Below are 21,471 nucleotides of genomic sequence, written 5' to 3'. Positions count from 1 at the left end.
TGTGGAGTCGATCTACTTCCAGTTCTAATAAACAAAATCCACAGGCCATTTGAATTATTAATATTAGCACCAAAGATTTCATTTGGGGAACAATTCCAGCTGTTTGGTGGCGCTTTAGCTTTTTTGATTATCAAGATTCAAATATGTTTTGTGTGTTCTATATAAGCTGTTTTTAATTAAATTTAATTACATTTTTATCTGCACATCATACAGTCTACAAATAAGAGTACTAAGGCACAGCAGTGCTTTGACCTAAATGCAAATGTTAGCATACTAACATGCTCACAATGACAATACTAACATACTTTGTTTTTTTAGTCAAAAACCAAAGTATTGTTTTATGAATTGGAATTTTTACCTGATGATGGCGCTAGATGAAAAGTCAGAGGATCATCAAAGTGAATGCAGTTCATCCTGAGGGGGGACATGAATGTCTGTGTCAGGTTTAATTTTACTCAAAACCACAAATATCAACCTCATGGAGGTGCTTGAGGAAGAGTCAGGGGATCACCAAAGTCAGTAGGAGTCATCCTCTGGGGACCACGAATGTCTGTACCAATCCATCCAATAGTTGTCATGATATTTCAGTCTGAACCAAAGTGGTGGACTGGACGGCCGACAGACTGACATTGCCATCCCTAGAGCCGTGCTTTCAAGTAAAACAAAAACACTGTAGCAAGTATATAACAAAATCAAATGTTATACAGCAGCAACAAGGAGTCCTGAGAGACAACAGGAACAATAGGATTTGGCCTGGGGATTTCTATATGTGATATCTATTGGCTGCACACTGTGAGCAAGTCTGCGAGGTAGTGGCTGTACAGTGTGAACTGGCTGCCATTAGTGATAACTAGACAGGAGAGTGTCTAGTTCAACAATGTTGTTGAGATGTATGTGCATTTCCTGTGCTTTGACATTACACACCCCTAAAATCATAATCAGTACTAGTTTGTATCAGCCCATTGACAAAATTATATTCAAGGTTTGAACCTCAGTAGACTTCTTCCTCCTCCTGTTATCTGCTATGTTCATTGCTGGGCTTGTTCCCCGGTGAAGTATTTAACCTGTAGCCCTGACTTCAGTTGCTGAGATAAAACTCAAGAGTCTCCACTTTCCCTTCAATCTCTGTGTTGTTTGCTGTTGCAGTTAAAGAACAGCTTCTCTGCCTCCTCTAACAGACAGAGCTACAGCAGCTGTAACAACTCCTTTGCTGGTTTTGCTCTCTTTCCTAACGTCTAATCTCTCTCATGGACATTCACTAATCTCTCATTTATATTTAAATCACAACTTCATGCAGAATGTCTGGCTCATGAAGCAAATAAGGCTTGTTACTGTTCCAAGCTCAATTTCAGTGAGTGATAGCATGATGAAGATGAAGGAAAAGCCAATGTTTTGCTCCATGATAGTTGTTGTTGTGAACACAGTGAGAGAAGCTTTGACCTCTCCCTGAAAAATGTAATGAAAAAAAGAGAGACAAATGAGAAATAAACAACTATCTTTGTTTATTTCCTGTAATTAAATTGGCCCATCCAAGATGTAATTGAATGTTGATTGATTGTATTAACCTAAACTAACCTAGCATCATTATGGACCAGTGTTTGCACCCTAGAGTGCATCTGGTCCTATGAAATGGTCTCATATTTCCTGGTTGCCATGCAATCGTGCAGAACAAACACTGGACCTGTGACTCTCACCAGATGGATACCCAAACCATTACAGATTGACCAACATGTATAATGGGGGGCATCAGGTGTTATGGGTTAAATCCTTTGGTTTTCTTCAAATTCAGACCATTCAGCGTTTCTGCTCCTGAAACCACATTATGCATCTTTGTGTGTTGACCTTGGATACAAGTGGTGCACGAACTGCACTTCTGTTATGGGTCCAAGCGTTTGGGATACTTACGATGTGCAGGTGTGTTGACATTGAGGTGGGAATTCAATTATAAACTAAAGTAAATTTGGAGGCCAAACTGTAGTTAAAAGATTTTTCTGATAGATTCAGCTGCAATTACAGGTGCATCTATTGTTCCTCTTTGTAACTCTGTTTGCACTCTTTATGTTGATTTTAAACTCACATTCTCTGAACTCTTGTAATGCCACCAGGCACTACTAATTTACTTCATTTAAATTCAAAGTCCCTTTTTCACATAGTATTTGCAGCATTTTGTCTACTCGCTGTAGTTTAAAACATTGTAAATATCGTATTGTAGTGATGGATGAAAATATCATAGTTTGTCTTTTCATTACACACACATCTGTTTCCTACCTTTCTTCAGAGTGTATTTATTTTAAAAAGTTCATACAAACTTGTAACACTGAAAGCTGGTCCTTTACATTCATGTATATGCTGCATAGTGTAGCTGTTATACAGGTGTTTGACATTTTATTAATGTGGTAAGAATCACAGTTCGTGCAAAGTGTTCCCATTAAAGGATTTTGTGATTGTGAGTGCCTGATTTAGATCACTGCAGACTCATTATCATTATCATCTATCGTGAATAAACGCCATAGAAAATATTTAGATGCAAACAAATGTTCTTAAAGTTTTTACAAAAAAACATTCTTCAACATTTCATACTGGTTCATACTGAAACATCTCAACAAATATTGAATGGATTGCCAGTACAGACATGCGTGATCCCCAGCGGATGAATCCTACTGACTTTGGGGATTCCCTGACTTTTCCGCTAGCACCAACAGCAGGTTGACATTAGTGGTTTTTACTGAAATACCTCAAAAACTATTGCATGGATTGCCTTGAAATTTGGTACACACATTTAAATCCCTCCTCAGGATGATCTCCTGAGGCAATTTCTTTGGGGATCCCCTGACTTTCCCTCTAGCACCATCATCACATAAAACATTTAAATTGTCCAGTACTTTGGTTTAGGATCAAAATGACATTCTCTTCAGCCTCATCTGTAGTGTACTTTGCATGTAGTGCATGATAGCATGGTGACATTAGCACTTAGCTCAGACTATCGTTGTGCCTAATTCAGTTCAATTCAATTCAATTTTATTTATATAGCGCCAATTCATAACAGAAGTTTTTTCATTGCACTTGTCCTATAGAACAGGTCTTGACCGTACTCTTTATAATATTATTTACCTAAGAGCAGCCTCATAGAGCTGCTAGCATGGCCGTAGACTAGCCTCGTTTAGGCTGTGCGGCTCATCATATCTCAGCCCAGTACAGTAGCTCTGTGCTTAGACAGGATTTACCCAAGGAAAAACAGCCATGCAAATAAGCCGAGCTGAAATTGCTCTAGTATTGTAGGTTATGGTGTGTCAGAGTAATAATCCTGCTATATGTTAGCCAAGAATCCATGAATACAAAGAAGGCACTTGCTTCGATTTCACGTGTGGTGCACTGCAAGTACAGGAATATCCACTGTTTGAAATTCCAATATCTACGACCTTGTCATTTTGGTCTAATTTGTCTCATTAAGTACAGACACAGGCCTTTTATTCCCTCCAAGGGGTGCACCCTGCACTTGGAATATTGAGTCTCTTATTACATGAATTACCATTACTTGGCTTTTCTTTGAAATGTCAGAGAAGTGTCTGAGAAATGCCCTGAAATATATACAGCTTCACAAAGTTTTGTGTTGATTTAACCAGTGTTTCATTTTGCATTTCAATGGCACTTTATTTCTCATTTCAATATCACCTGAATCCTTTTTGAACAGTGTTCCTTAAATTATCTGCTTGAACTGAAAAAGGGGAAGAGAACCAATTTATATTTCTTTTTGCTGAGATGAAAAGAGCAACAAAGACTCTTTTAAAATATATAGATTGTGTGGGTTGTACCTTGTTTAAATTAATGTATAATATTTAATATAATTAAAGGATCTAAAGGATAGGAATACGATATAGATAAAAGCATAGAGCAATTCCACTGTGTATTAGTCATATTGCCGGTTTACTATAGACGTCTGTTTTCTTTTGCTTTTTTTCCCCTTTTGGACAGAGAGAGTAGGGAAGAAAAGTTAATGTGAGGACTTTAAATGCCCTCCAGTGACCTCATTCCATCACATTTTCAAAACAGAAACACTCCAAGTAAGGAATTGATGCATAATTAGCTGCAGCAGTGGCAGTTCTGGTAAAAATGAGGAATTAGCTTTCTCTTCTGTCTTGCCCTGTAAATAAATGCTTTGCTTGCAAATCTTGACTAAAAAAATTATGTTGATTAGATCACTGCAGGGTGTGTGTGTTTATTTTGTATCACTAGAAACTATCCTTTCTCTGGTTTATACAATTCTAAGCTTAATCATTAAAATGTAAATCTACATCGATAAAAAATTACTTTTTTAAGAGAGAGTTAAATGAGAAGATAGATGTCACTTTCATATCTGTCTGCTACAGTTGGGCGATGGTTAGCTTAGCTTAGCACAAAGACTGAGAACATGGGGAAACAGCTTGCCTGACTCTGTCCAAAGATTTCAAAATCCATGTACCAGCACCTCTAATTAAGACATTATATATTGTTTGTTGAGTCTATACAATTAACAAAGTTTAAAAACGATGTTTTTAGTTATGGCTTTACAGGGGGGGTTGTGCTGGACAGACAGGCTAGCTGTTTCCCAGTTTTCAGTCTTTGTGTTAAGCTAAGCTAACTGTTTCTTGGTCGTATCTTCATATTTAACAGAAAAATATAAGTAGTATAGGTAACATTTTACAATAAGGTACAAAGGATTTAGAGTAGTTACTAGGGAACAAATGAGGAATGAATGAGGAACTAACTATTAGTTAATGGCCAGTTCTTGAGTAACCCCTAATCAAATGTCATAGAGTAGCTAATCAGTAGTTAATGATTAGTTAATTAAGAAACGAGTGAGGAATAAATCAGAAACGACTTGATTATTAATGAATTGTTAATAACTACTTCGCTAATAGTTCCTAATGGAGGAATATATATTAGATAATGATGGATTACTAGAGAACAGACTGGGCGATCGTATATTAATGAATCATTAGGTAATGATTAGTTCATGAATATCTGTGACTCGATCATACTGACCACTTTCTTCATGAGTCGTTCCTGATTAACTCCTGAACCAGCCGGTGAATGGCACAAAACTAGTAAAGACTCATTCACTACCAATTACTTAAACATCAGTTAGTGTTTTTGTGTCCCCTAAAGTACAACGGAGCATCATACCGAGTAGTTACTAAGTATTCCCTCATTACTTCATTATTATCTTATAATTACTTACCGTTTTTGTGTCCCTTAATGTAAAGTGGTGCATCATACTGAGTGGTTGCTGAGTACTGAATAATTACTTAATTATTACCTGTCCATTAGTTACCCTTTTTGTGGCCCTTTAAGTAGAATGGTGTATCATACTGGTTACTGATACTGAATCATTACTTCAGATTTCACAGCAATCCATCTAATAGTTGTCAAGATATTTTAATAAACACTATATATTAAACTAGGCTATTTTTTTTTTAAATGTCAAGCTCATGGTGGCGCTACCTGAGAAGTCAAGGGATCAGCAAAGTCAGTAGGATACATCGTCTGGGCACCACGGATATCTGTACCAATCAATTCAGTAGATTAGAGATATTTACAGTGAAAACTTTGACTACTGATGGCACTAGAGGAAAAGCCAGAAGGTCATCCAATCCATCTAATAGTTGTTGAGTTATTTCAGTCTGGACCAAAGTGGTGGACCAACTGACCGACCAACATTACCATCCCGAGATGGTAAAAAATCAACACGGGCCTTAAATAAGGTCCTGTCTTGATGGTAACCCTGGATTTGCAGAAACTCTCGCAAGATTTAGGTTTAGGCAAGTATGTGCCTAATACTTAGTACTTATACATACTTAGTAACTACTACTTGGTACACACATTCATGGTCCCCAGAAGATGAATTGGAATGACTTTGATCCCCTGACCTTTCATCTTGTGCAGGTCAAATTTTCCTTTTTATACTTTGGTTTATGACCAAATACCTGCAAAACTAATGACATTATAGCCTCAGCTGTAATGTGGGTTTAGACTCTTAATCTTGTTTATTAGTGTGATGTCAAGGCCAGGTACAACCTCCAACCTTAGCTGTGGTACAGCATGTACACTTGCAAAAAATCAATTCTTTCATCTTTCTTTTCTCAAATAATTTCACGAGACCGGGTGTGCACACAGGATGATGAATACTGAGCAGCTGCTGATGGATCACGCCTAATAAGGCATAAAGCAAAGAGTCATAAAACTCTCTCTTTCCTTATATAAGAGAGAGAGGCTTCATATTGACAGTATGCTCTGAAGCTGCCTTCATACTGCTGCTCTGTAGGAGAATTATTTATCTCTTGCTCTATTCCTTGGAGGATGCTGTTGACAGTGTCTCATCTCACTGTCTGAGACACTGGCTTCCATTAGGGCAGGAATTGCAATATGATGTCTTTATGGAAGGTTCACCAGTTGCACTACATTTAAAAGCTTCGAAAGCAGAAGTAATACTGAGGCAAAGAAAGAAAACATTTATTGTTTATGAATGTGGTGTCACACAGGTCCTGTCAGAAAAGAACAGGGAGGTGAGGTCTTGGTTTGAGGTCTCTGAAATAATCCTGCCTCCCCTCTTCTCTTTCAACAGGCAGCTGGACTTTGGAATTGTTCCTATCAAGAACAATCAGCACATTCGTGTAAAAGCGATACATTGCAATTGCAAAAGACAGTCTAACATTCCACATGACAACTAGGTTTTACATTTGTGATGTCCACTGTAGTTAATATTGTTATAAAAATTTACAGAATAACATTTTTGTGTCTCAGTGCAAAAGATATATTCCAAAGGAATTTCAGAAAAGCCGTGCCCTTGATAAATGTCCCCCCACGTCTCCCCTGATCTGTGCCCCAACAGTAGAATAATTGGCCTGTTTACAAGACCACCAATAAATAACCAACAGAAGCAGTTTTACAGTCACCGTCAGATAGCAGCAGTGTTTCAGCTTTGACTTTAAATACATATTCACAAACAACAGTGTGTCACTGTACACTCACAAATCATCAGAACAACTTTAACTATAGATAATAATAATTACAGTTGTATTGATAGTAATAACCATGACAATAACAACCAAAAAAAAAGAAATCCAATGTCTCACATCTGCATTAAAGTATTTACATTGCTTTTTCAAGTTCTGTGGCTTAATTTCCCATGTGTGAATTTCCCAAGTAAAAGAAGGCAATGAAGTGTCTCTAAGGTAAAAGGTTGGGAGTGGGGAGTTTATCAGCTGGTACAGATGCTGTTGATGGAGATGATGGCCGGGTCCACCAGGCCCAGCTCCTCGTGCTCGTTAACGCACAGCTGATAGCCGCAGCCCCGCCTACGCTTCAGCGGGGTCACCTTGGCGTCGGGCTTGGCGCGAGGTGGCAGGAGGAAGCCCACGCTCCCTGCGATCAGCATGTGCCAGATGCTGTGGATGTAGAAGTAGTTTTCCTCCGTCTCCACGAAGGCGTAGAGGGCCACGGCAGACGTGGCAATCATGGTGCCCGGGAAGAGGAAGAACACCCAGCGCTTCCAAGTGGGCGGGTAGCAACGCCGCCGACGGATGGTGCGCACCGTCTGACAGGCCAACAGAAACAGAAAAGTGTTTTCAACTTCACCATTTAGACCTATTTTATATGAAGTTTCAAACAGCAAACTGCAGTTTAAATTTCCCAGGTGTAGCTTATGTAGTAAAGGTTTTCTGGAAAAGTCTGTGTAATTTGCACATAGGTAAGATAACATATTCAATGGGTACACTACCTGCTAATGTATTTGAGCAAGGAAACAGATTACACAAAAAAATAGAAGAGTGGAGTTGGGTGGAGTTTATATAAAGAAGAGACATTTCCAGGAAAGAACTGTATAATGCCAACAGCTCGAAATACTGAGATTTGCTAATCCAGGTAAATACTTATTTAATTTATTCCCATGCCTGTAATTTACAAACACACAGAACCAGAAAATTATTTATTTTTGTATTTATGTTCATCTTACCTGTTCACTATTAAGCTGGAATTATGCTTCTCTGGGCTGCACGTACGATAACGAACACAGGTGTTGTTCAGATACATTTGCGTGTGTGTTTCTTTTTTACTTATATGGGGTATGAATTGCGGTATTGGGGTATAATGTGTCCACTTGGAAACAGTGTCACGTTTAGCAAACCACAGTGTAAAGAAAATGCAGAAATTCCAGCTTAAAACACTGTGTGCCAAAATGTGCCAATTAATGTCATTTCAATTTTTCTTGTAATTAGTCAGGAACAGTCCTTACCAAGAAACTTACTAAGAAATAACAGTTACATATCAATGTCTTTCTAGAAAATTATTAGGAAACTAAGGGACCCATAAAATAAAGCATTTTACAGTTTATTTCTTTTACAGTTGCTCTCAAAGGCCCTGTGTTTAATGTTCTTATTTCCTTAATTTAATGAACATATTTCATGTAGAAACAGGATATTGAAGTGGGAGATTACACAGGGAGCAGTAATTCAAAAATGGAGACCAATGGGATTTCAGCGAGGGAGCAGCAGGCAGTTTACTTTGACTGGAGGAACAGAGTGATGGGATTCTTCATAAATCTCCATTGGTTTTATTGTCTGAAATTTGTATTCGTGCCTACTGCTGCACCATAAAGTCCATCACAATGATCATAATCAGCTGATAGATGTTTTAAATTGGTAATCAGTGATTGTCCAGTCACCGCTTTAGCTATTTTGTTATTTATGCTCATGTTCCATTTGGCAGTAACTGGATATGATGTCTCTATTTGTTTAATATAGAGAATGTGCTCATTCTTTCTGTAAGTGGCCCAGAATTGCGAAAAGTGTGGCACCGAGAAACATTTCACTTCATTTCTTTCTAAACAGCGTTTAGAGAGTGCTTCATTATTGTATTCAGTCTCTATTTTCATCGGTTCATAAACACTGATTGCTTGCATTATATATTTTCCCAAAACATTACCATAAAGACTTACATTGTCAAAGGAAGTGTACAGTAAGCCATTCATGAATGACAAAAAGAATTACATGTATTCTAGCAGTAAAATGGCACTGATTGAGTTATTATGCCGTTTACATTTTAGGTTAAAGACTAATGATCGATGTGAAGCCAAGTGAAAAAAAAAACATGAAATGTGTTTTCACTGTTCTATTTTTCTGGTTAAGACAAACAATTTCAAACCAGGATGGTCTTTTCATGTCAGGGACCTCATTTAGTTTTCTCATTTAGAATAAGGGATATTTGGCATTGACAGAGTTGAACGTCTCCCCTTTTTCTTACTGCTCATGACACCCCTGCAAAGTAGCAGGCACTCTCTGTGCCCTCCGCTTGACTGATCTAATTCGGTTGTGTCTGGGAACATTCAGAATGCCAGGCTTTGCAGAAACATGACAAGATGAAATTAAAGGGCTCTTGTAGGAAATGTGCGGCGCTCAAACTCAGAGGTGCAGCACTGAAGAGAGAATGCTGAAATGTAGACATACGCTATTGAACAGCTGATAAATTATGAAGTGTCAAGTAATCAAAGCATGAGCCCAGGTTTTTTTTTTTTTAAACTGCAACATAGCAGAAGATCCAAGTGACTTTTTCTGGAAAAGTTGCTGTGTGGAGTTTACCATTGTGACTAGTTAGTGTGTGGTTCATTGCCATTGGAAGATCAGATATTATGTCTCTATGTTTCATTCATTTTGACATTGCATAAAATCTGTGTATACTTCCATTCTGTAGACATTGTCACAGTATACCAGACTATGATATTTGCATTTTATATTTTTCAAATAACATATGTCAACAAGCCATCTATAATTGAATTATAAATGCACCAAAGCCTAAAGAAAACCAGCCAAACAGTGGAAGCCAATGGCGTTATGTAAATCTCTGAATACACTCACATTTGAATAATACAGTTGTGCTGTGCATGAATTCTGAAGGACTGTTGTTATTAAACAGTACTTCATCTTCCACAGTTTCTGTAGGATCCTTCAGCTCACAGAAAGATAACTATCAGAGCTACAACTCCCACTCTCTTTTCAAAGCAAAGCTTTCTCCATGGAAGCCACAAACCTTATTTTCAAACTCATGTCAGAGGTTTGGTGTTAAAGGCTTTTTTTTTCAAGAACCTTGCCTGAAAGACTATTATTTTTTATCTTCTCAGTTCAGGGAGCACATTATGACTCGGAGAAGAGTCAGTAAAAGTACAAGCTGACTTATAATGGAACTACAACCCATGACTAATACCCACAGGCTGCAAAACTTTTAAAGCCCCTTCCATGCTAATGTAAAATAGCTTTGTTGGTCAGGAACCCACACTTTTTTTAGCCATGCACATGTTCCAGCCCCATGTTCCAGCCCTAAGCTTAAATGATGGATTAAGTCCTTTTACACTTAAAGGCATGAGGAACAATAGAGGGACAGTGCTGACATGTTTCATCTGCATGCACCAGCTTGTCTATGAATGTCAAACACACATTATGTATTAAAATTAATTATCTTTTATCCTGTGTAAAAATCCCTTGTAGACCAGTTATTCACACACTGTAAGAAGTAACTTTTTTTGGGGGGGGGGTCTGTCTTTACCTCTGAAATACAGAATTAAGAAGCTAAAATTGATATCATTTTGTCAAACAGGAACATACTGTATGTTACATATGGGCTAACATTATTAAATCCCTATTCCCAAAAACTGTATTAACTTTTAATGGTAATTTCTATATGCAGAGGCTACTGTTTTCAAATGCAAGTATATGGGATAAACCCATTTTTATGTGTAGACTACTGGTCTACTGTGCAGTAAATATATGAGTTGCCCTTACCCATGCCACGGCCATGATGCCCAGAGCAAACAGGCTGGGTCCCAGCAGGTTCCATAGACCGTGACGGTCTAGCTGCAAAGCCATGGACAAAGACATCGCCCCCAGCAGATACAGCACCTTGACAAAAAACACATGGATCAATAATAGCCCTCCATAAACACTGTCAAAACTGTTATAGAGAGAAACATACTGTCAAAATTCTAATTTTCTCCCCACGTGTAAGAAAAATGGTGACAAAAGCTTTGAAGTTGCATCACAAATCTTTTAGAAATGATTGACGGTGACTAAAACACAGGGAGAAGATTTTCAGTGGCTGTATGTGGAACGATACTTTAATTATTTCTGCACCTGTGTCCTGTTTTTTGGAGTCCTACTTTACATTCATGGAGGTCCAATGGAGAACTGTGTGAAAAATGGATAGTTCAGCGAAGGAGAATTAGAGTTAACAGTTTGTTGTTAGCTTTGTTATGTTAACTAGCCAGCAAGCTAATTTGGTAAATCATATATATTAATGGTTAGGACTGGAGATATTCTATATTTTTCTTATTGTCAACCAATCGCAATGAAAAGACTACAACAATGAATTGATCCTACTAACAAGTATTAGCTGTGTAGCCAAAGTTCTATGCCATAGAGCTCCATTGTTGAAAAACTGCGTTGCTAAAAACACATCAATGAGCCAAACTGTTGCACTGGGTGACATGTTCCTTCATTATAATAAACACACACACACTGTAGTTTATTTAGACTGTCCTGGTGCAGTAAATATGCACTAGAGCACCAAATGTGTATTAATCTGTGGTTGAAAATAGCCCTCAACAAATGCACTATTTACTTCTGTTTGAGTAATGTAAAACTACCATGCCCAGTTGTTTCAGCAGATATGATCAATAAACAATGGAGCACAATATATTTGTGATCTATTGTTAAAGATTTACATATTCTGTGGGAACGAATGGGCTTGGGGCTGAGTACCACAGACAGGGCAGTGAAGTCACAAAGTTGAGAAACATTGAGAAACAGTTTAACGCATTGTTGTTTGTTCTTTTCATGGGATTTGTTGACAATTAAAGATAAAATAATGCCAGCCTTAACCTGTAATGTCAACAGCCACTACAAGAGCTGGCTTTCACAAATGGCATGCAAATCTGTGTTTATAAAAGGTAAATGTCTGCTATTATGTAAACATAACGTCAGTTTAATCAGTGGGGAAAAGTCATTACAGAAAATAACTGTGTCTGCTGAGTTCTGTTGAAGTCAAAATCGTTATTTCAGTGTCTCTATATGAGTGAGAGCCACAAAACAAAACACTAACAATAGAGGCCCATGCTATAAATAATACCAGTTTTTTTGTCAAGCTCACAATTTGACATAAAGCCACAGGATATAAAAAAGATAAAGTGAGAGGGAAAAAAATCAATAAGCTGTGCTACACATGCTTTGGGAGAACTTAAGCCTGTCCAAGATGCCTGAGGTCTGCATTCTTCTGCCTGGTAGGGAACGTGAGGAGAAATTGGGTATTTTTTGAGCAGGGAAGGGATGACCCGCCTTCAGGAGAACAGGGCTAATTGGCACAGACCAAGGAGGAGAGGAGCAGCGTGGTGCAGCCCGAGGACTCTGTGCAGCAACAGTCATCAGTTATACTGCACCGTTGGATCACACAGTAGCACCCAAACATGCATGTACACATGTATTATATGCAGGAATGGATGCATGGACGCTCACAGGCAGGGGTTTTGCTGTAATGAATCATTATATGACATTGTGATGGACGAGCTTGTAGCAATTCTGGTAGAAAGCCTATTTTTATCTGCCACATATTTATATTTTTCATGCTCACCAACATACAGTAATATAGGCTTATACTGTATTTGTGTGGATTATGCATGGACAAGCTTTCAAAGCTTTCAAACAAATGTCATGGTCATTTGCTAAATATAAGACCTTCACCATCTCTTCACCATATTGAAAATAATAATTTATTATGTTAAAACCTTATGTGTTTCTTCGTTATTACATGTGCTTTCACAGCGCTTTGCTCTGATTTTATAGGCCTGTACACTCTGCTGTTCTACTTCTAGGATTGGCTGCCTCTGAGGTTGCTCCAAACTATAACTGTTTACTCAGTTTTCCCGTAACATCAAGGTGGCTGTTTAAATTTTCTACCTGCACTGTTGATCGTTTGTCCATCTGCTGATTTGTTGAACCCTTTGTCTTACAAGTATTACACATAACTGTGTTACATTATGCCTAATTTGAATAACAATGTTGCAGCACTCAAACTCTCAGAATGATGAATTTTGAGTGATGAGTTTATCAGCGCTATAGTACATTTTGAAATTAGTAAATTAATACAATCTCTTTATACAAGAGATACAAATAATTTTTATTGCAGTAGGTCTGAGTTCCGTAGTTGTTGCCATCATTCCTATCAGTAATTGTAACATTGTGCTGACCAAGTTAAGTGCTAGAATCTGGAAAAGTGGCAACATCACTAAAAAGAAGTCTGATGAGGCAACAAATGTGTGGTGTTTTATGTTGTACAGATTGTAAAGCCCTCTGAAGTAAATTTGTGATATTGGGCTATATAAATAAAATTGAATTGACTTGACTTGAATTGAATTGACGACAAACACAAGCAGTCAGGCGATCAGAGAGGTTTTAAAATCCCCTAGGACGGCCAAAATGTCCGTTTTATACATCCATCACAGTTTACAGACCAACTTCCAGGTTCAACTTCGACCTACCGTACTTGCAGTAGTTGTGCACACACACAGTTTTTCTGTGCAACAGATATTTCGGGTGTGCTCACTTTCGGTTTTCCCTCCAAATAAAGTGGTTAAGATCATCTGGCTAAAATGTTCTGATCGTCTGAAAGCTCATGTTTCATGTCCTGTTGTACCCAGATCTCAGCAATTACTTTGGTTAGAACAATGTTATCATAGCTGCTCGGTAAAAGAGGGCCAAAACTACGAAGATGAGACCCAACATGTAATAAAACGGAATTATCCTTTAAATTGATTTGTATGATTCTGACACAATAACCTTCAGCAAATCTCCTGAAGCTCTTTCTTTATGTGAACCAGCAAAAATGTCCTTGCAAGATACTCTGCTGACATATTTGTGAGGACTTTTAGACCTTTGAAGGTCCAAAAGTCACACACACACACACACACACACACACACACACACACTATCAGGTGCTCTTGGGTCCTTCACCCTCTACAGCTGCTGTGGTCATGGAAATAAACAAACAAACACACACATACACAAGCAAACACACACACACGCTGTCTCTCTACAGTACACAAACACACACAGTTCCACTTGCCAGTCTTGACATGTGCGATTTGATTAGTGACTGCGTACTGCAGCGCTCAGCAAAAATGAAAACTCTAGAGGACAGCAGATGTTAGTATACTCTCCCTCCCTCCCACTACACCACCCCCTCTGCCCCTCCCCTCTCTCTCTGTCTCATTTATGGACATGGACACACACACACACACACACAAACACACTTTCCCTGAGACTGCTCTATCTTGGTGTGCAGCCAGGGAGTGACCCAGGGAGAAGGTGCACCTGTTAGTGTTTACTGTTATCCACCGCAATATGTCAACAACCAGAGAATTTAGCACCACAAGTCGCTGATTCTAACACATCGATCTTTTAATTTATAACAAAAAATTGAGGCATATGCGATACTCATTTATAGTGCTCCTCCATAGCTCAACAGCTCTCCTTTGCAGTCCTCTAATCCCTCTTTGCTTCGGGGCTTTCCTCAAGTTGTCGACCACTAACTCTCAACTTACTGAAGGTGCTGCCAGACTGCAACACATGGCAGTGGACATGTGCTATGGTCAGAAGATGTCTGGTTCCAGATGTCTGAATCACTGTCCACATCTAATATTTTATCAAGCAAATCAAACAGGTCTGGAGTTGCTCTTGTGAATGGCTGCTTCTCCGTGTACTCGGCTTCCCATATCGAAACTACAAGCTCACATGTTTTATTACAGTTGAAACAAATGGCCGCTCAGTTTGAATATCAGGACAAACGTTGCCTACACTCATTTTTCCTTTCAACTATGTCACTTGACCCTCCTTTAAAGGGACAGTTCACCCCAAAATCAAAAATACATATTTTTCCTCTTACCTGTAGTGCTATTTATCCATCTAGATTGATTGAGTTGCTGAGGTTTGGCGATATCGGCCATAGAGATGTCTGCCTTTTTTGTTTATAATGGGACTATTTGGCGCTTGTGGTGCTCAAAGAGCCAAAAAACTACATTTGAAATTCAACAGCAATGTCTCTTTCCAGAAATCATGACCCGGTTACTCAAGATAATCCACAGACTTGTCGTGAGCAGTTTCATGTAGGAACTACTTGCTTTCTACCGATAACTGTCCCTTTCAGGGTGATTAGTTAGAATTACAGTAGGTACCTACCTGTTTGATGATGGACTTTAGCCTGGCCATAGCAATGACAGTGACCCACACTGACATGAGTGACCCGAGGAAGTCACAGAACTGTAGGACGTCATACTCCATGATGCAAAAGACCACAATGCCCGGCTGGTCACATGCATGGTAGAACTGTCAGTAGAGAGGGAAAAGGCAGCAGTTAGACCAACAAGCAAATGTGCCAGAAAAAAACACCTGGCACAGCTGCCATAAAAACAATGGATTCAGTAAAATTAAAACACTAAACGATGGGTGCGTGGTGAGTTTTTTCTTACCTGACAACAGCTAACATGCACACTATTGTTTGATGAGCTGAATGTATTTTCAGAGTGATGGGTCTTTTTGATTTGGTCTAAATTTAGCCCATAATTGGTCCTTTATTTTAGCCTCCACTGTCACAACCTGATTACTTTCTGAAAAATGTTTTTGTGTTTGTACATGCTTTAATAATTTCTTACATTTCTAAAATAGTTGTTTCTTAGTAATTTTTTCCTACTTTTATTTTCAACCAAAACTACACAAATATTAGATGTCTGGTTTATGATTCATCCTAAGAGTCACACATTATGTAAGATTTTCCTAAAAAACAATGTATAGACTGCAGAAAGGCCACAGCGGACAGGATGAAGCGTGGCTTCGGCTGCATTCACACAAAATTTGTGCTTTAGAACGTAACCACCGCAAAACAATCGGACCATAACGTTTTATTTCTCTGATTCACTGCTTCGTTCTCGCTAACGCCGCTCCCTCTCTTCATTCACTCTCTAGCTCGATTGACCACCGCTGCTCTCTCTCTCCTGCTTGTTGAGTGGGGGGAGGAGGGGCCAACATTCGTGTATTTACAAACAGCAACTGACAAAATCCTGCATAGTATGCCTTTAAAGGCTTGTCAGACGATGTTTGCATCCATGTTTGCTAGCTTGCAGTCTTCTTCTTCCTTGTCTTTGTTGGTGCATTGCTACGCTTCTTTGCGTGCTACCGCCGCCAACTGTTGATCGGTGGAATATTATGAAACCAGTGGCAGGAATGTGCCTACATGCTCACGTTGATGTGTGTCCTCGTGTGCGTACATGATACAAGCAAAACACGTGCTTGTATGCGTGCTCCATAGCACGTCAAAAACTCCACTGTGCCTTTAACGTGGTAACTTGTATTTATAAAGCATCAGCTATGCTAATCATGATCAGCATATTTCTTTCTATCACAGTAACTGACAGAAAATGTTAGTTTAGTTTAGCTACAGATGAAGCAGTAATGCAGCTTTCCGAATGTTTGTGCTGGTATCAGACCCAAAAATATTTTATAGGTCAACTCTAGTTTTTTATAGAGGATAGAAAATGCACCACTTTGTTTGTGTGGCAGTCACTCACAGTGGAGAAGAACATGGTGAAGATGTAAACTGAAGCCTCCAGCAGGTAGTGGCTTCGGATGGCGATGGCCACAGGCGGGACGAACATCAGGTTACTGAGACAGAGCAGCAGAGTGGAGAGGAGCTGGAAACTGTAGGAGTAGGCCTCCGAGTTGTCTGTGCATCCCCAGCCGTCCCAGCCTACGACACACAAACACACACAAACACAGTCAGTACTGTACTGTATGTTGTGCTAAGAAAGGCGAGATCTAAGAGTGTAGAGTGTTTCCGTCTTCCTTAAGCTCTAAGTAAATATAGGAAAGCCTTCTTAAATCTTTTGGCTGAATGGATGAGAAGAAATTGTACTGTAGATGAATCAGTTTGTTTCAAAAGCTCATCCCTTTAGAATTTACAGTATCTCTTAAAATGAATAAAATATTTATCTCTCAACAAGATGAATCCTTCATCAGCCCTTTCTTATAAACAGACATTTCTCTGTGGAAAATAATCAAAGTTGAAGTGTGAAGTTGTTTATCCTGCACAATAGAGCCTCCTGGTGTGAACTCCTTCCCATGTTAAAACACCACTGCTTTGCCACTTGAATTGGATCTTTATCAAGTGGTAGACTGGATAAGACAGCGTGAATTAAATATTTGTGAGCACTGTTGAACAGAGGGTTTTCAGTGTGAGACGGGCCAAGGGCAAGTGTTGAATGCAAAGCGCCTGCCAGGAAGCAGTCACACATATGAAGTATGACAATGAATTTAACTGAAGAGAAACCAGCTCTGATAAAAGAAGATCAAAGGCAGGATTTAAAAAAGCCTCAGAGGACATGCTTTGTTTAGTTTCATAAGCTCATCTTTTATTGAAAAGCTGTTCGTAATTAAGAGCCTGTTTTATTGTCTTATCAAAACGGCTTATATTAGAAGATTAATACCAGGCAGCTGTATGACTCATTGGACAGCGGCACATACAATTTAATCGCTGTATTGTCAGTTCAATTCTGGAAGGCGACCTGTGCCATCCCACCTTGCTCTCTCCCATTTTCTTGTCACTCTGCTTGATGTGTTTTCCAACAAATTAGAAATTCTTTGCAGCAGTGATGACCCAATTTCCTCAGAGAAAGTTCTATCTTATCTCGTATGTAAAAAAAAACTGAAAACAACTTCCAATTATTAATTCATGGTCACGCTTTTTGCTAATTATTAATTACTGATTAATAATGAAATGCTTTGTTGCATATACACCACATTTATACAATTATTTCTCCTCTTCTATCTTATTTGTTAGTAACTGGCTTCCAGTGGTTTAGTGAATGTGAATGCAATTTAAAAATTAAGAGGACATCAAAATAGAATCAAAAGAAGACATAAATAGACCACCTAATCAGAATTTAGTTCACATTCACACTGTACAGAAATTCACATCAACAAACAAAGAGGAAAAAAGCTCTCCATGTGAGCCTGAAAAATACACTGACAATGTAATGCATTGCAATAGACTTTTAAAGTAAACTGTTACCTGCTTTGCATTCACACGCAGCATAAAGGTAGTTGTTGGTGCGCAAAAGCTTGCACTGTCCATATGTCCCACAGTCATTGATGCATGGAGTCAGGTATGAGCGCATATACACCTCGGCAGTGACATTGGAGCACGCCTCAAATCTGGAAAAGGCACAGACAGGCAGAACATTAGATGGAGGTGAGCATGAGGAACATCACTGCAGTACCACTGATGAATTAAGGTTCCTTTTTATCAGTGTGAAGGTAGAAATGTACTACTTTTTCACTTTTAAATGGATTTCAACTGACATATTCTGCACTCAAGCTGCACCTTTTTATTCCTGGGTAGTTGTTTTAGCCATGCTCTGGAGATGGCAATGTTTGTCTGTTATTCCACCACTTTGGTCCAGACTGAAATATCTTATCAACTATTGGATAGAATTTGGTACACATATTAATGCCCCCCCATTAATGAACTGTTAACAACTTTGGTGATCCCTTCACTGTTCTGCGCCATCATCAGGTCAAAATGTCAATTTGTCCAATCAGCTGTCGCAGCTGTACTCTGTGTTTAGTGCTAATTAGCAAATGTTGCTCACATGTTAAATTAAGATGGTAAACGCATGTAAGCATGTTAGCATGTTAGCATGCTGACATTCACATTTCACTCAAAGTCAGACACCTTTACTCTGTTGGGCTTGTGCAATCTCCAAATTCATAAAGGAATTACAAAAGTAATTCACAAATTACGTCTGTGCTTTATAGACCAAGAGGGAAACTAGAGTTGTACTGTGATAGTTTAACCTTCATTAGGTATCTCTCTTAGATACCCCACCTGGAATTTCTCCCAGCACTTTACCTATAATCAGAAAGAACTCTATTTATGACTTCTCATGTCAACATCTCCTTTTTTTGTATTTCTAGAGAAGTATTTCAACCAAAAGGTAAAATCTTTTGGAATTCACGGCCTGATGCAGGTTGATGTTAATAAGCTAAATGTAGCCTACAAACTGGCAACTGCAAATGGACCTATACATAATTTGTTTATCTCTGACACCATACAGGATAAAAGAAAAAACCTTGTGTATTTGTGCTTGCATGGTATCTTTTCTAATTGCTTGTTTATACAATCAGTCACAAAGAATGAAACTCCAGGAGGTAACAAATGTGTTTCTTTGCCTTTTCCCAGAACCCATATTTTAATTGACACAGCTGCTTGCTTCTTTATTTTTAAATTATATCCATCACCTTAATTGTAGCCTTGAAGAGCACCTATCATTCACACTTCCTCTTTTCTAACAAGACCTGATTGATTTAGCACGTGTAAATGGGTGGATCTAATACATACTATGTGAATGTTTTCATACCTGAGCAATGGTCTCATGTGAGGATGAGACCATGTCCCACACCATCTGTTATTATTTGCTATTCAAATTCAATTGGAAATCCCAAGTGGCCCGCAAAAAATCTGTTTAATTTCATTCTGTTCACATTTTCGTGCCATTAAGGGTTCGGCAAAACAGCTCAATCTGCTGAATAGCTAACACTTATGAACTTGTGAAAAACATTGCGTTGGAGAACTTAATGGAAACATTTTCCCCTCATTCTCTTTCTGACATTTCTCACAATGACTTTAAACAACCGTCAAAGAAAGAGCGTGTACTTATTGCATTCATCTGTGGATTAAACTGTACATGAAAGTGGAGAGAACACTAGAGATTACAAAATGTTTTCTAGTCAAGAAAAGATAAGAGCTGCGCCCTTTAGAAAAACCCCAATATGTCATGTAGTTGCAATGCATTATGTTCTTCTTAGTATACAAAAGGTGGGAAAAGTAGTGTCTCTGCCTCTTTTGCAATACATTTTTACCTGTATGAATGGTGAACATTATCACAGAATGATGAAGAAAGAGATGCTCTTGATCTTTGAGTCTGAAAGGCTAACAGCAAAATCTGACTTTTCACGTTTTAGAAAGATGCTAAATTGTTCTGCGTTCAGATTCATTGTAGCCGCCGTGGAAATATCTCAAAGTAATACCAAGTTGTTAGAGTTTGTTGAACCAGACAAATACTGTACACCAAATAAAATAGATGCAGGAATTCAAGGTACCCTGCTAAAAGATTGAACTATGTTTCAGGGTGAATTTTCAATTTGGAGGTCTGTGTCCTATTTCAGAAAAGACATATTTGAATCATTTTAATCATTTGCTAATATGCAAATGTGGAAATATGAAAAATCTGCTTTTTAATTCTCAAAATCTAACCCTCTTCCATGGTAGGTGTGCGCCAGAAGCACATTTATGAAGCCAATCCCAAATTAATCTGCCGGGTGACAGATGGGAGAGGATGTGGCTGAATGAGGAAGGCTGCACCGTTTAAACAGTGAGTCTTCATAACAGCACTGAATTATTAATTTTGGTAAATAAACTAGAGATTGTAATACAAAGATCAGTTTTTAAGAAATACTGAATGTCCTATTTTGCAATCGTCTTCCTGTAATTGACAGCAAATATTGTCTCTTTGAGGTTGCTTTGGGGCACTGGGACCAAGCCAAAGAATTGATTATGAGACTGAGAGAATATTTATGAGCAACAGTCATTCAACTGGTTTCAGTGAATTTCTGCTTGTAAATGATGTTTTCGAGACTTTCTGGGTTGACTACGCCAGAGCACGCAATTTACACCATTGTTTCCATTTTAACGGAATAGTTTTTTGACATTTTGGGAAATACGCTTATTTGCTTTCTTGCCGAGAGTTAGGTGAGAAGATTGATACCACTCTCATGATCGTTTCAAGAGAGCGAATACAAGTATTTCCCAAAGTGTCAAACTTTTCGCCAGCAGCTTTTCAGGAAATAATTCTAAATGTAGTTGAGTGAAGTTCTCCACATGTAAGCATACAGGAAAAACAAATGTCTATAGAAATACAGAAGCAGTATTGCCTGTCTTACCCATGTTCAGTGGCACATAGAGAGCGCAGACTGAGGTACCAGGTGCCTGTTTGTGGGTAGGGAATCCTCAGTTTGGTGATATTAGCTGAGGCATTCACAGAAAGGAAAAACCCAGCCACCGATTCTGCAACAGAAGAAAACAATGATAGAGCAGTGAAAGTGAGTGTTTAAAACTGAAAGGGCTTCACACTTTGACAAGAAAAGGTTACATTTTCTGAAGAAAATTTACATTTACCCGCTCCTGAAATTTTTCCTTTAAAACAGCTCAAATTGTTGAAATACTGAAACAGTTGAAGTTGCGGTCAAATACAAATACTGATTGAAGTTGAAGTGTCAATTTAGGTGTAATCACTAAGGTGAAGTTGAAGTATCAGTTGAAATGAAAGTGCTGAAAGGAGTTGAAGAT

At 38.5% G+C, this 21,471-nt stretch overlaps 1 protein-coding gene across 1 annotated transcript in view; it reads right to left on the bottom strand.

Moving 5' to 3' along the window:
* Positions 1–6,465: 6,465 nt before the first annotated feature.
* The window catches only part of tmem8b (transmembrane protein 8B), a 36,936-nt gene continuing 21,930 nt past the window's right edge, over positions 6,466–21,471 (bottom strand). Inside the window, exons 8-13 of the mRNA XM_044197096.1 lie at positions 21,066–21,189; positions 18,136–18,278; positions 16,637–16,815; positions 15,252–15,398; positions 10,809–10,925; positions 6,466–7,573 (exon numbers count right to left, since the gene is read on the bottom strand). Of these exons, the coding sequence (XP_044053031.1) occupies positions 7,238–7,573; positions 10,809–10,925; positions 15,252–15,398; positions 16,637–16,815; positions 18,136–18,278; positions 21,066–21,189 (1,046 nt within the window). The 3' untranslated portion in view covers positions 6,466–7,237. The remainder of the gene's footprint in view (positions 7,574–10,808; positions 10,926–15,251; positions 15,399–16,636; positions 16,816–18,135; positions 18,279–21,065; positions 21,190–21,471) is intronic.

The sequence above is a fragment of the Siniperca chuatsi genome, linkage group LG5, assembly GCF_020085105.1.
Source record: "Siniperca chuatsi isolate FFG_IHB_CAS linkage group LG5, ASM2008510v1, whole genome shotgun sequence".
In the NCBI taxonomy this organism is placed as follows: domain Eukaryota; kingdom Metazoa; phylum Chordata; class Actinopteri; order Centrarchiformes; family Sinipercidae; genus Siniperca; species Siniperca chuatsi.
The sequence above is the reverse complement of the archived record's forward strand: the minus strand, read 5'-3'. Positions and strand labels throughout refer to the sequence as shown.